This window comes from Salmo salar, chromosome ssa13, assembly GCF_905237065.1.
Source record: "Salmo salar chromosome ssa13, Ssal_v3.1, whole genome shotgun sequence".
In the NCBI taxonomy this organism is placed as follows: domain Eukaryota; kingdom Metazoa; phylum Chordata; class Actinopteri; order Salmoniformes; family Salmonidae; genus Salmo; species Salmo salar.
In genome coordinates, this window is record NC_059454.1 from 41,385,466 (window position 1) to 41,400,089 (window position 14,624).

The window sequence follows — 14,624 nt, forward strand, 5'->3', positions numbered from 1 at the left end:
CAAATAATAACATTTCATTTTGGAGAAAGGTTTTCTTGTGTTTTCGATTTGATTGGATGAAACACCATTTACTGAAATTAGATAGATCAATTAGATAGAATGCCACAAATGATTCACAATATCCGGTGAATAAAAATGTAAATCAAAGAATTTAAGCCTGAGAGTGAATGATTCAAGAATGTCGACACCCTCCTGCATGATTTCATTAGCTATATTTTCAGTAAATTGTCTAACCCAACACGCAATATCTAAGCTTGTAACATCATAAATATGATTCCGTTTTCATAATTATCAACGTTATATTCGGATATTGCAGCTTGAGCGTGAAGTAACAATTAAATGGACTTATATAATATCCTGGATTCAATCACGTGAACATCTGAAGGATTGTTCTGGATTTGTCATGATTCCAATTGTCCATTTACTTATAGTGTATATGGTGCAGCTGCAAGATGTGAGGGGAGGATAGAAAGGCCTCATATTAACATGCTTAAATAAAGCCCTGTGATTTGCTCGTCCAAACGTGACGACTTCTCACGTAATCAAATAATGGATGCAGAGCGAAATCATGAGGTTACAACTATCTTTTGTAAATGTTTTATTAGAGATGACCAATTGCTAAATGATCCTACGATCAACTCTATTCATGTATTATCGTCATTTATTTTACCAAAAACATTTCCGGAGAGAGCCAATTCATTTTCATGTTCAAAACCCTTAAACCCTCAAATACTGCTGAATTTCCGAACATAACAATGCAAACCCGTCATTACCAAAAGCAAAAATAGATTCTGCTTTGATAGGCCTACTAAGCGTTACATTTCCAAAGTTGTTCAAAATAGACATTGTTATTACACATGAACTCAAAACCATATATTTGTTAAGGGCCCATAGCAGCTGAACCAAACAAAGTTGAACTTTCTAGCACAATAAAAGAACAGACATCAGTTGGCTAAAATATGCTGTCATTTGACCAAATATGCATAAATATATTAAGGAAAATGGCCATTACCTTTAATGATTATACTGTGGGGCGACGTCTCACTTTCGCCACATAATTTCCTCTGAGTGTGAGGTGAGCCGTGCCTCGAGCTCAGGACACAACATGGCTGCTCGAACTGCTCGCTGCAGTCAGATAGGTGGTGTCGGTGTTCGGAGACGTCAACGTTCTACCTGTCCTTCGTGGTCAAAAAAAAAACACACACACACACCTCATGATGAGTGAATGAAACCATTGGTGGTTGGTTTTGAGTAGCGGGGGCTGATAGTGCGAGATAGGGGAGAGACGAACCCACTTTGAGAGAAAGGCATGCTCTGTAAAAACAGAAAAGAAGACACAGAAACCCAGATGTTAACGACAGAGCTCACTCACAGTTGGTCAGCAGTCAGAGATGGATCAGTAGGATATCGGTGCATTTCCCCTTTTTTACGTATTTATGGCACGTCATTAAGTCTAGCTGTCTAGACAGGGAAAATAACACCTTGTTTGCCTGCAAACAAACTGCAGGCCTTCCTTGCGACGCGCCCCCCAGCCCCCTGTTCAGTATTCACGCGCTGATCTCATGTCAAGGTCAAAGTGACTGGCTGCATAGTCACGGTCAAGGGTAAAGACGTCCGAATACCGCCAGGTCCAGGCCAGGTATATTACAATACCATAGGAGCCACAGCCCAAAAAGTAAAAAAAGGGAATCTATATGTTTTGTATTTGTTTCATACAGTTTCGAAGCATTATCAGGTTGATCAGTGATGCATATGGCCACGGTAGTCCCGCGCGTACGCGTTATGTTTCAAATAACAGAGAAATAGGACGAGTGTTTTTAATTAGATTCTCTCTCTCTCTCGCTCTCTCTGTCTCCCTGTCTCTGTCGCTCTCTCATTCTGTGTGTGTGTGTGTGTGTGCGTGTTTGCGTGCGTGTTTGCGTGAGTGTGTGTCCTTCAACAAATCAATTGAAATGTTATTGGTCGCATACACATATTTAGCAGATGTTGTTGCGGTGGTAGCGTAATGATTGTGTTCCTAGCTCCAACAGCTCAGTAATATCTAACAATACGCACACATCTAAAAGTAAAAGAATGGAATTAAGAAATATAGAAATATTAGGAAGATGGGATGTATATACATTATGGACAGTGTGTGGTTAGAATATGTAGTATATCTGAAGAATATGTAGGATAGAATAGTATATGTACTGCAATAGTTGAATAGGATGGCCTTGACTAGAAATATAGAAATATTAGGAAGATGGGATGTATAGATATTATGGACAGTATGTGGATAGAATATGTAGTATATCTGAAGAATACGTGGATAGAATACTATATGTACAGCAACAGTTGAATAGGATGGCCTTGACTAGAATACAGTATATAGATATGAAATTGGTAAAACACTATTTAAACATTATTAATGTGACCAGTGTTCCATTATTAAAGTGACCAGTGTTCCATGTCTATGTACATAGGGCAGCAGCCTCTAATGTGCAGAGATGAGTAACCGGGTGGTAGCCGGCTAGTGACAGTGACTAAGTTCAGGGCAGAGTACTGGGTGGAAGCCGGCTAGTGATGTCTATGTAACAGTCTGATGGCTTTGGAATAGGCCTGATAACAATAAACAAGATGTAGGAATATTTATACTGGTCCTATCAAATAATAACATGACGGCGACGAGTATAATACAACTGCTTCAATACATTTACAAAATGTAAGGACTTTATTTTACGATATACAAACAAGGATAGGCGATAGACTTTGGGCCGAATTATATAGCTTGTCGTGTGAGCCTACTTCATGCACACATCTCTAATTATATTTTAGGCGCAAAATACTTCCTCTGCTTTCCCTGAGACATGATAGGATAGATACAACAAAACATACAGTATATCACATAGGGTATTACCTACGGATACGAAACGTGATACAAGTCGGTTTTCGACCTCCATCCATGTCTGACAACGTCGGGAGATGACGTAGAAACCGGCCACTAGGGGAACAGTGAGCGCTGTTACCTTCAGGTAGGTTACGGGTGTGCCTCTGGGTGTGCCTTGCATGTTCATATCCAACTAAAGAAAGTCGTTTTGAGATTTTTGTTTTAACCCTATCTCAATCCTTAACCCTTACCTTTACCTTTCGGAGTGAATGCCTAACCTTAAGATTTTGAAGTTTATGTCTAAACTTAACCTTGAACACGTTTGGAACAACTTCGACATTTGATGAAACATGGATGAACATTTAATTCTGTGAGAGCTTGTTGCAGCCAGCATCTTAGCTATGATCTAAATGAAGGCCTATTAGCATGAAAAGCAATGTACAACTATAGCCCATACACAGTGTTGGGGAAGCTATTATGAAAATCTAGTTTATCAAGCTACCAATTACTTCACACTGGAAGAAGTTAAACTACACTAAAGCTAAAATAAAGTTACTTTGAAAAAGTCGTTCACTACCTCCAAACTACCTGGGATAAAATAAATATATCTAAATCTGAAATGTCATGGATTACAAATTGCAAGACAGATCGCTCTGGAGTCAGAGGTTAACATAATGTGTAATTTAGCCTATTAAACAAAAAAAATTATGTTTCAAGTGAGAATTAAGCAGGTCTGATGTCGAAGAAGAACGGACATCTTGGCTACGTTACCCATATCGTGTTATTTTAGCAAAAAACGTAGTGTGTACCAGTAGTTAGCTACACCACTACATGGCTATAGTATGTAATTAACTACTGACAACACTACCGAGATTTTAATTTGGTCCAACTACCACCAAGTTACAGCAAAATGTAATATAATTACTAGTCGAATAACATAGTTCACTACTCCCCCATGATTGCCTACACTGATATCGTATTCGTTTGCTGCTCAATACCGAACATGAGGCAAACGAATACTGTAGGTTATTTTAGTTTGGTGGCAACATCATGGGAGACTTTTACAAACAAGGCAGATGAATGAAATAACATATTATTGGCAGGGGGATGTATTTTCGTATGGGTATCCCGTTGCTGTGTCCTGGTACAGCTAATACGTACGTTCTAATATCTCCACACGAGTTAGACATGGTGATCTCATATTGCAAGCCTCCACTTTAAACTTTTGTCGAAAGGTTCATTCTCTTATTAAACAGTGCAGTATAGGCCCAATATACAGGCCTGTGTTAAGCGGGCATATAATATAGGCCTATCCATGCAACCGATCCTCGGCAAACCATCCAATATCAGTCATTTTTTGTCCTGTGGATATCTCATAGACATACAAGCATACATGTCAAAAACATGCCTATCCAAAAAAGCATATAGTACTCCTTTAGGCCAGGGTTGGGCAACTTTGATTGGGAAGGAGGCCACAAAAAAATGTCAACTCATGAGGGGCACCCACATATATACCCACACATCCAGTCTACTGATTTGTGCAGTCAATCTATTTGTGCAGTTACACACAAAAAAAATTAGCGTAGAGAAAACGTTTCAGTTGTAAATCAAGTCCCCTGCACCTCTACACATTTTTCCACGGGGTGGAGCCACTTTTTTTGTTGTTCTTGCAATTGTATAACAAATTCCTGCCGCTGCAAGTTGCCCATCCCTGCTCTAGGCCATATATCAAACGTTCCTCAAAACCAACCGCGACGTGACAACAGCCCATGCGGATGTGAGATGACAATTCAAAACGAGTTCCACTAAGTGACTTAGAGGAGACAGGAAAGAAACACATCATTTAATTCATCATCTTTCATCAACGTCATGTTATTCAACATCATTTATTTAGGAAACGACTTACCAGTACGTTTTAAACACCATAATACAGCTCACATACTGCACGAAAGAAAGTTACAAGACTGTCTGCTTAGAAGGCGTGTGAACAGATCCAAATCGTTTTTTTTTACTATATATAGGCCTACTATAAACAGAAAACAAAAGAAATCGATTGTGCATCTATGTGTAATACTCACTGACTTTAATTTCTTACAATCATTCCCGTTGCATGACAGAGACATTATCCTTCACTGATAAAGGAACACATAAAGGGTTTGAGACATTCCAATTGACAACCCTGTGATACGAGAGAATATGAATTAAATAATAAAGGCATTGCACTGTACATGTATAACAATAGCAGCCTTGCTTTAACCTTATTAACAAAACATATCCCACAGAAAGAAAACATATATAGCTTCTGAAATCGGAGACAGGGGCGGTTTTGTATCATTCGAAGCCCCCGCAAAAACCCTCTGAGTTCTTGGCTGAAGAGAATAAATCTCATGTAGTTTTTTTTCTGTAGCCTTTCGAGTTCATTCGTTGTCGTTCTCCCTGACCAGTTTATGTCCATATTGCAATTCTCTTTCTGTTGATGGCGCGATGAAGATATCTAATATGTCTGTTTTGATCTGGCTGTCTGTTGGACGAAAAGTCCTGGAAATGTCAATTGGTTTGGAGAAAAAAAAAAACACGCAATCCTTGTGTCTTTTTGAAATACAGATATCGTTTTAAATATTATATATTTATATATGTACATTCATATAAAACAATGTTTAACTGATTTCTCAATATTTTCACAGTTTTTATAGCATTTCTTTCTCTATATCGAAAAAAGAGCGGTTGGTGATGGCATGGATGTGTGGACTGTTGGAACTTAAATAAAACACACTGCCGAAGTATTCTTCAGGCTTGGTTGTCTCTAAGAGGTAAATTATGGATTGAAAGACGGTGGGATGGATATCAGCTGCAGTGTACAATGGGCCGGAAATCTATCAAGTAGTAGGCGTGTGATTACTAGTCTTGGATTTACAGACAAATTTCTTCTCTTTCACCCGTCGGTTCTGGAACCAAATGGTGACTTGGCGCTCTGAGAGGTTGGTCCCAGCGGAGATGCGTCTTCTTTTGTCTTTGGTGATGAACTTGCTGGCAGCGTACTCTTTCTCCAGCTCCTTCAATTGGAGCTTGGTGTAGGGAACCCGCTTCTTACGTCCACGACGGTAGCTACTGATCTCAGGCTGCAAAGGGACTACGTCTGGAGAGAAAAAAAGAGAGATGGAGAGATGTAATTACGCAAAGACATTTCCCAGCACTAATTTTGCATGTGATCAATTCAAATGTATTTCATTTATTAATACGTTTGTTATAAAGATGCAAATATGTCAAAAAGGCCTTATAGACATTAAATAAATCACATTACCTGGGCCTATTGTGCGTATTTAAATTGAAACATTACGCACGAGATTTTTGGATGCACAATTGGCCGTCTACTCTTTTATTGGTATTTAAATGTTTATTTATTCACTTTCATCGCTGAAGTTCACATACAATAATATAATAAGCATGTTGTTATATGTATCCAGGCACCTGAGGTGTATGAGGAATTAGATGTTTTTTTTTTGAGTGACAGGCAAACATTTGTGAAATATTGTTTTTCTTCAAAATATGATCATCTTGATCCGTGATAAAGACATGAAAGACACAGAGATGGTCCTTGAGGGTCGATGCATCGTTTATACTTGCTTGCATATCTCGAAAAGGGGATGAGGGATTTAAGTAGTCTCTCTCTCAGATTTTTTTATGAGAATAACATATGCGTGGCCTTGCTGATGTACACAATGTTGTAAAGTAGTTCAATAAAATAAGGATTATATAAGGGACCAAATCTCCAAAACATCCAACCTACCCCAAATATCTATTATTGTTCATATAATTGATATAAACATAAAAATATCAACAATACGTTTTTCAACAGTGGACATATCACTGCGTAGTTACACAAATGATATGCCCTGCCATGGATCTCTGAATATTTTGGTATTGTACTGTGATGATAAGATGAGCACTTCTGGATAATAGTATTGCATTTCTTTAATATTGCACTTACCTCTACCGGGTCAATTAACCTGATATAGGCGTAGCCTAGTTATCAAGAACAGGTTGACACGATCAAACTTTTGAGTAGGCCCATTAAAGTGGAAATAGCTAAACGTTTGATTTATGTTGGGAATTGGGATTTGAGTTACCTAAAGCTACGACTTAGGTCTGTCTGGCTGCTCAAAAAGCTGCTAGACAGACCAACAGTTCTGCCTGTATGGGTGACATGAAAGGACAGGTATGGCTTTGCTTTAAAGACGAGACTAGGTTTGGGGTTGGGGTAGCCTAGGTTCATGGTAGTAAGATGAAACATACCCTATAGGTCTACTAACGTTTTTACATATCAGATCATTTTCGTTAGCATTCCATAAATACTGAATATTATAATTAGACTACGTTCTTTGGGTCAAAATATGCATTTGGAAATGTTGGACAGTCATGATGCTAAGTGAGCTAGAAGGAATTAGAAATACGCAAATAACAGGTACGCATCCCTTCATTCTCACTGTATTTCTTGATATCGAAATATTTGTTAACAAAACTAGAACATGTTAGTTTCCTGGTCAAAATGTGTTTTGTGAAACGAAACGTGAGGAAAGAAATGATTTGGTGTACGGCACGTCCGCCATGCTATATCAAAATATTCCATGGTAAACCCAGTGCTATTTGGAAAATATTATGGTTGAAATTGTGCACTCGCACATGTTCTCATGTTTTCTCAAGTCAATTGAAATGTGGGCATCATTGTCCCAAGATTGTTTAGGATTTAAGCGTTTTCAGAGGAAATGTTCAATATTTTCGGGGGAAATGTAAAGTCTCAAAGTTTAACTTACAGTTCTACACACAACCACACACTGACATACACAGACCCATAGGCTACACATTAATTGTGTGTGTGTGTGTGTGTGTGTGTGTGTGTGTGTGTGTGTGTGTGTGTGTGTGTGTGTGTGTGTGTGTGTGTGTGTGTGTGTGTGTGTGTGTGTGTGTGTGTGTGTGTGTGTGTGTGGTGCGTAATGCACGAGCTCGTCGTCCGCGTGTGTGTTTTTAAGGAAACTACTGGAAAAGGAGGAAAAATGGCGTGAGGACAGAGCTAGCTAGGGCAACAATTTAACGCATCAGTATCCGAAATGCACACACACATTTCACCAAGAGGTTAAAACCTTGCTGTAAACGAAGCAGTCTAGTAAACACCATGTAAACAGCATACTGGACGGTTATGGGATCTGTATCATTTATCAAATATCAGACTATAGGCTATGTGACAAATACAAAGGAAACTTTGTTTTTAAAAGCCATTGGATTGTCAATAGTTATGCAACACAGTATTTGAGACAGATATTAGGCGCACACGTCTTTGGCGAATGGAAAATTAATTCTGCCTATGCAAACCCGCTCTCGTGCAACATTGCAGACTCTGCAGAGATTTATTGGCACAATCCAAACAGTAGCCTATAGCCTAGCTCGCTAATTTGATCATACAAGGAGAAAGGATATGTGTTCATGCCCCTGTCTATTCTGCCACTGTGTGACTCACTACCCGGTTTAAGCACTATTGCAGTCTTGGAAATAACAAAGCTGAAACGAATTGTTTTGTTTCTGAATAGTTTATAGTCTGCCCAATATGTCATGCATGTTTTTTATTACCAGATACATAAAATCACATTGAGTAGGGTGTTATCGCTTACGATTCATTTTTCAGAAATGGTTTCAACCAAAGCACAATCCATGGTGTTGAGTTGAATTGAAGGACGTGAATTGAAGGATTTTGGCATATTTTAGCGATCAGCGTCATAACCAACCAACCTCGCAGACACTCCCCCAGTAAAGGACCCAGTGGATGAAAATAGCCTACCATGTCTGGCTGTCAGTTTCATTACGCTGTGAAATGTTCTACAAATATTGCGCTGTCTCTCAATAATGCACTAAAGGGATTCTATACATTTAAATACCTTGTCGTTTGTATATCACTCTACACTTGATCATTGACATATAGGTTATGGACTTTGGTGTGGCACATGATAAAGGATACGGCTACATTACGATGAGGAAATCATTGCATTTCATATAGAAACCCCGTGATTAAAATCCAATAACAACGACGTACATTTCGACGGAGGGAAAAGGTTACTACAATCATGGATAACAATTCTAAGCTAAATAAAAACAAAGGACAATGCTGCAATTTCACACATTCTCTATACATTTAAATGTCAAAACATATCACATTTCATACCTGGAAATGGTGATTTCCAAAGATGAGTGGACTGTGTTTGCTCCTTGGAACAGTACACCTGCCCATCCCAGCCATTCGACAGAGCCCAGTGCTGGTAGCCCTCCATAGGAATCAATGCGTCGTGCCTGGGTTCGGGGTGGCTGATCCCGGGCACCACAGACATGTCTAGATATCCAGGAACCGCTTGGTACGAGCTAGGAAAACTGGGATAGAAGGCGAACTCTTTCGCCCTGCTAGACACCTCTTCGGTGGGCAACGCGGTGTGGGGGTCGGCATATTTCTCTGCAGGGTGGTACGAGCAGGGCTTCTGCTGCAAGTTCACGTTGTGCGAGTGAGATAACCTACAACCGTAATAAGGGTTTCCAAACGGATAACCGTAGCTCAGAGATGCACTGGAGGAAGTTTGGGGAGCAGGACACTGTCGGCCGGTGTCTGGGGAAGATATATCCGAGTACACCGAGCCCTGGTGAGTCGCTATAGTGCCAGAATGTCGCCCCAACCCGGGGTGCGACATCAGGTCCCTGCAGTGGGTCGCCGGGCAATTCCCGCTCAGTCCCTCCATTGTTTGGTTTTTATTCGGATTATTTTCATTCGGGCTTTTTTCATAAACGTACATCAAGGTGTCCGCCCAGCGTGGATGCAGAACCAGTGAAGTTGTCATATCAGGGGCTGCCGATGGTTTTTAAAAGTCGACTACTCCAAGACCGACACCTCATTTCCAACTACATTTTACGTGAGCGCATGCGCAACCGAGACCCGTGTGTCCAGTTCATTAAGGTTCTGGCACGTGATATGCTAACGAGTCCGAAGAGATTGGGGCTTGTGAGTGGGGGGAGAATAGCCCTTTAAACAACTAGCAGCTCAAGTTTCACTGGGTCTTTCTGTGGAATACAGGGTCCCATCATTGGCTGAAGTCACCTACACGAACATCCTTAAAGGGGAGGTTGGAAACCTTAGGTGAAGGGGGCAACAAAAACAATCTGCAAAGTTTGGCCGACACAGGAAAATATTAACCTGAAGTAAACATTTCATTAACTCAGAATTGTTTTCATTTTGGTTAAGATGAAAAATACATTTGAGTGGTATTATAATAAATGAATATGCAAGTCTAGGCCTTCTTATGCTTTGTGTGACAGTGCCGGTGTTGGTTTCATTAACAAATGTTCCATCAATTAATTTATTTTGGAGTCAGAGTGGAAAATGTTTAGGCTGCATGACCAAAATTAAGTTGCATATTCAAACTTGCATATTCACACAAGTGGTTAACATAATATCTTATATCCAAATGCAAATAGACAAGAGTAAGCTATGTAATCAAAAATGTAATTGTGTATTTTCTTATAATGAAAATAATGAGACTACCATTGGTAAAACATTAAATCGGCTTGGTTTGTCAGCGAGCTGTGTGTAGGCTACGGGTAAGTAGCTGCAGCATTCCGAACTCCATTGGCATGAATTCTACTGCTTACTCTAATTTCAATAAAAACTCATTCAGGCCGTTTAATTAGGCTACAGGATTGCATCTTTCATTTACGAACGTAGCCTAGTTGGTGAACTATAATCCATGGCGCATTTCAAATGCAGTTTATTAGACTTTTTTATAAATAATCCTAACTCATATTTGTGGGAGAAAATAGAGGGCGTCACATTTGGCTCTTTTTGAGAAATCCTAAGGTGATGAGTATAATCTAAATCTTGGGTCAGGTTTGTCAAAATTCAAGCGCAAGATTTTCCTATATGTTGTTCTTATCGTGGACCCTTCAATTGCCTTCACATTCGAATAAATATCGATAGCTATGAATGTGCAAAAAAATATTTTTTTTTCAGCCTTTTGCAATCGGTAGAGTGATAGACTTGAGGGAAAGTAACATCGCAAGATGATTTGTAGCCTATTGCAATAATAACATGTTACTGAAAAAGCACAACTGTGTTCTGTTTTTCCACTTTTTTTAATGATTCCAAAATAATACCCCGTCAGTTAAAGAAAAAAAACGTCAGAACAGGTTCACATATGAGTAGGCTTTATTTGTGTGGAGGAGATCCATTTATTTATTTGTTTGGAAGAAGAAGGATTACTTCAGGCGCAGGCACTCGTTTTTTATTCATTTGTCATTCTTTCCTTTGGACCGAAGACAGACACATTCAAATGTAGAACATTAAAATACCATACAGCATTTCCATTTTCTGATGCCAGTCACGTTTCTAATAACGCAATTATGTGTTTAGGACGCCAAAGGTTGTCCCAATGTTTTGGAGGTTGACAATAGGATAGGACTACTGAATATTCAACAAACACAACATTTTTACTTGTGATGCTTTGGTCTATCCCAAACAATTTCAGACTCATCAAACTCAATCCGATCTCTTGAATCTCTACATGTTTATCTATATCTAATCGACTGTAAATTGACCGCGAAACCGTTATACCACCGTTGTGCCAGTGTTGTGCACACAGTATATGGATATCTAGACAGGAAAAGGAAAGCTAGAGTCTAACTAGATGGCTGTAATTCGTCGTTACATAGACAAATAGTGCTCTGTTGTCTCAAATCCGGAGATTACAGCTATGGAGGGCCGGCTCATCCAAATGGCAGCTGCACGGAAGTCCAAGGTCAAGGTAAAAAACGCGGACAAACAAGGTCGTAATCAGTCTAGACAGACAAGAATGAACTTCACACTCAGTCGAGTATGCATGCAAACTCCTGTAATTTACAGACCCCGACTCTGAAATACCTGCAGAGTGCATAGTAAGTATAAAGACAAGGAAGGACAAACACTCCAATAGTAGCTCAAGTGATTTCCTGTGTTTTTAAAGGGACAAGACAACTAGGTTTGGGGCTGTGTGGAGGAGAGGAAAGAGAGACAGAAAACTGAGCATTACGACGCAGGCTAGATAGACTACTACAAGTAACGCGTACGCTTATTTTCATTCAACTTTGCTGATGAGAAGTATTTAGAAATCTTATCCATTTTATATGGATTTACATTGATGATTTATATAAGCTTATACACGTTTTGCAATGTAATTGCTAGCGAGGTTTAGGCAGGACTAGCTTCCAAGTATACAAGGTGCTCCATTGTTAAAGTGGAGTTGAATGGTTTAAAAAAAAAGAAAACATCTAACTTGTAACCAAATATTCAGCATTGTTCCCTTGTGATACACAATCACCTTTTTTACATATTTTTGGACATTAGACTGCATGGGCTAGGTTATTGATAAAGATATCACGTCAATCATTTTTACGCGTTCAAAATGACTATAGTTATGACTAATTTAGAATGCCCTTTCAAACGTGTCATAGAAAATGAATGTATCTGTATGGTCGGATGTTATACCGGCATTCAAACGAACTCCAACGTTCTGTATCGGGCGGTAAGCTAATTGAAGAGTGTACAGGCCCGGCCTATGGCAAGACATGTATTTATATACGTGAGTGTGCAGGCCTGGCCTATGGCAATACATTTATATGCGTCCTTACACGTGTAAAGACAAATAACTTTATTTCGGGTACATGGGTTGTCATTGAATTTCCCTGCTCAATGAATTGCATTACTTTGGGTAATTATTAGTTGCATTATTCGCTCAGGATATCATTTATCTGCAGTAAAGTAGCACCCAACAATGACAACATTCATGTTTTCAGTGCTTCCAAAATGCAGATATTTCTTCACCAAGTCAGCAATAGATTTGACGTTTTTCTAGAAACTCCCATACCATAAACCAAATTCTAACGAATGCATAGGCTATAATCACGCAAAACCAGATATTCCTGCATGGCATCTCGACTACTGTCAAATTGATATGTATAAACATTCATGTGAGCTATGGAACATCCTCTATACGTTTTAACATATGATAACGATACAACATCAAAGTAAGATATCAAATGTTTCATCTCCATGACCGAAATCCCCAAAGAGTTTGGACATATCCAATATAATATATCCTGTTATATTTCCTTATTGCCGAAATATTGCAACGCTACTAACATACAGAAAACACCTGATACAGTAAGGCTATATTGTATACATGCAACATGCATGCAGGATAAGGGTCGACACTCATAAATTCCATTCCAGCAACCGTATGTGTGAAATGAAACAAAGAAAATGACGGTGAATGTTCAATTAATGAACTGATTAATTTCCTAAATTGACTAATTTGTTCTTAAAGGGCTATACACAGCGTGTCACTATAGTGATGCCCTGAAAGGTACGTCCTTCGAACCTTTAGTTCTAGGTACATAATTGTACCCTAGCAGTTCGCACCTTAAAATAGACAATAGTGTACCTTAGGGGACAAGAAAGTGCAGGCACAAAAGCGTACCTTTTGAAAATGTACAAATGTGTATTTTTAGGGTAAGACCACAAAGACTTATTTGCATATTTCCCAGGGTGCCTTTCAAGTGAATTTTTACCACCCATGACCACCCATGACTGTGTTTGCTAGTGACAGAGACATGTCTATTACATTCAATGGCTTTCAGTCCTGTAGTGAATGTCCAAAGTGAATATTTTATCATCAAAATGAAACTCTTTACACAATACATTACATATACAGTATCACAAGGCCATGCTTTGACAGCTAGTTTTCCTCCAACAACATAGTCTAAAACTCTGGGTTTGCAGGCCACATCGAGCAAATCACATTATGCTGGGATATGTAATTCCTATTTGAATTAGGATATCCCAAAATGTGAACTTTTAATAACCAGCAACCTGCATTTACAATCACTGCCATGGGAAGGACATTTTAAATGAGACTACCTAAACCATCTAAATGTGAACAAACATCGCAATAACAAGTGCAATAAGTCCAACTACTAACAGATTGGATTAGTTTAATTATGTATGTTATTTAGCATAAGATCAATCAATCAATGTGCATGCAAAAACACATATGTTGACACAAAGAAACAATAGAGCAGGCTGGGAAATATGATAATGCTGGGCGTGGTTTTCGAGAGTGTGTGATGATTGTACCTTTATATACAAAAATTAACCATTATACTATTATCTGCACATGTACCCTAAAATGTACCAAAGTACCATGTGAGATTATACTGTACCCTATACCCTGGTTTCTGAAAGTGTAGCCTTGGCATAGTGTTGTAAACAAGCAACAAGCTGCAGCAAGCTGCAACAAGCTGCAAAATTCACACGACAGTTTTGTCCAGATTTAACATAGCACCCTGAAACTCGTGCTAGATCTGTCACAGCGGGAATCAGAGGCTGGAAGATGGAATCAATTTTTTTTGGAAGGTAGGGTTTGGGCCGGGGCCCCAGCACCACCACACACGTTACGCAAGTCCCCATGGTGATGGTCGACAGACCGTGGAGAAGCCTACCTACCTGTGATGGGGCTTCCGCTCTCAGGAACTGACTGACTGGTGCATGTGCTCCCCTCCCGGCCTGCGCACCACATAAAACATACGATTTAGTACCAGTCATTTGTTTACATGTCCTCTATAGCGCAGGGATTTATGAATTATTTTATAAAATGTATTATTTAATAATATTTAGGTTATTTACCTGCAGTAGAATACA

At 39.2% G+C, this 14,624-nt stretch overlaps 1 protein-coding gene across 1 annotated transcript; it reads right to left on the reverse strand.

Moving 5' to 3' along the window:
- Positions 1-5,582: 5,582 nt before the first annotated feature.
- hoxc13aa (homeobox protein HoxC13aa) lies at positions 5,583-10,077 on the reverse strand. The gene is given in 2 exon segments (NM_001139524.1): positions 5,583-6,002; positions 9,078-10,077. Coding segments are annotated over 2 exon segments (921 nt in total). The 5' UTR covers positions 9,739-10,077; the 3' UTR covers positions 5,583-5,742.
- Between the last annotated feature and the right edge of the window lie 4,547 nt (positions 10,078-14,624).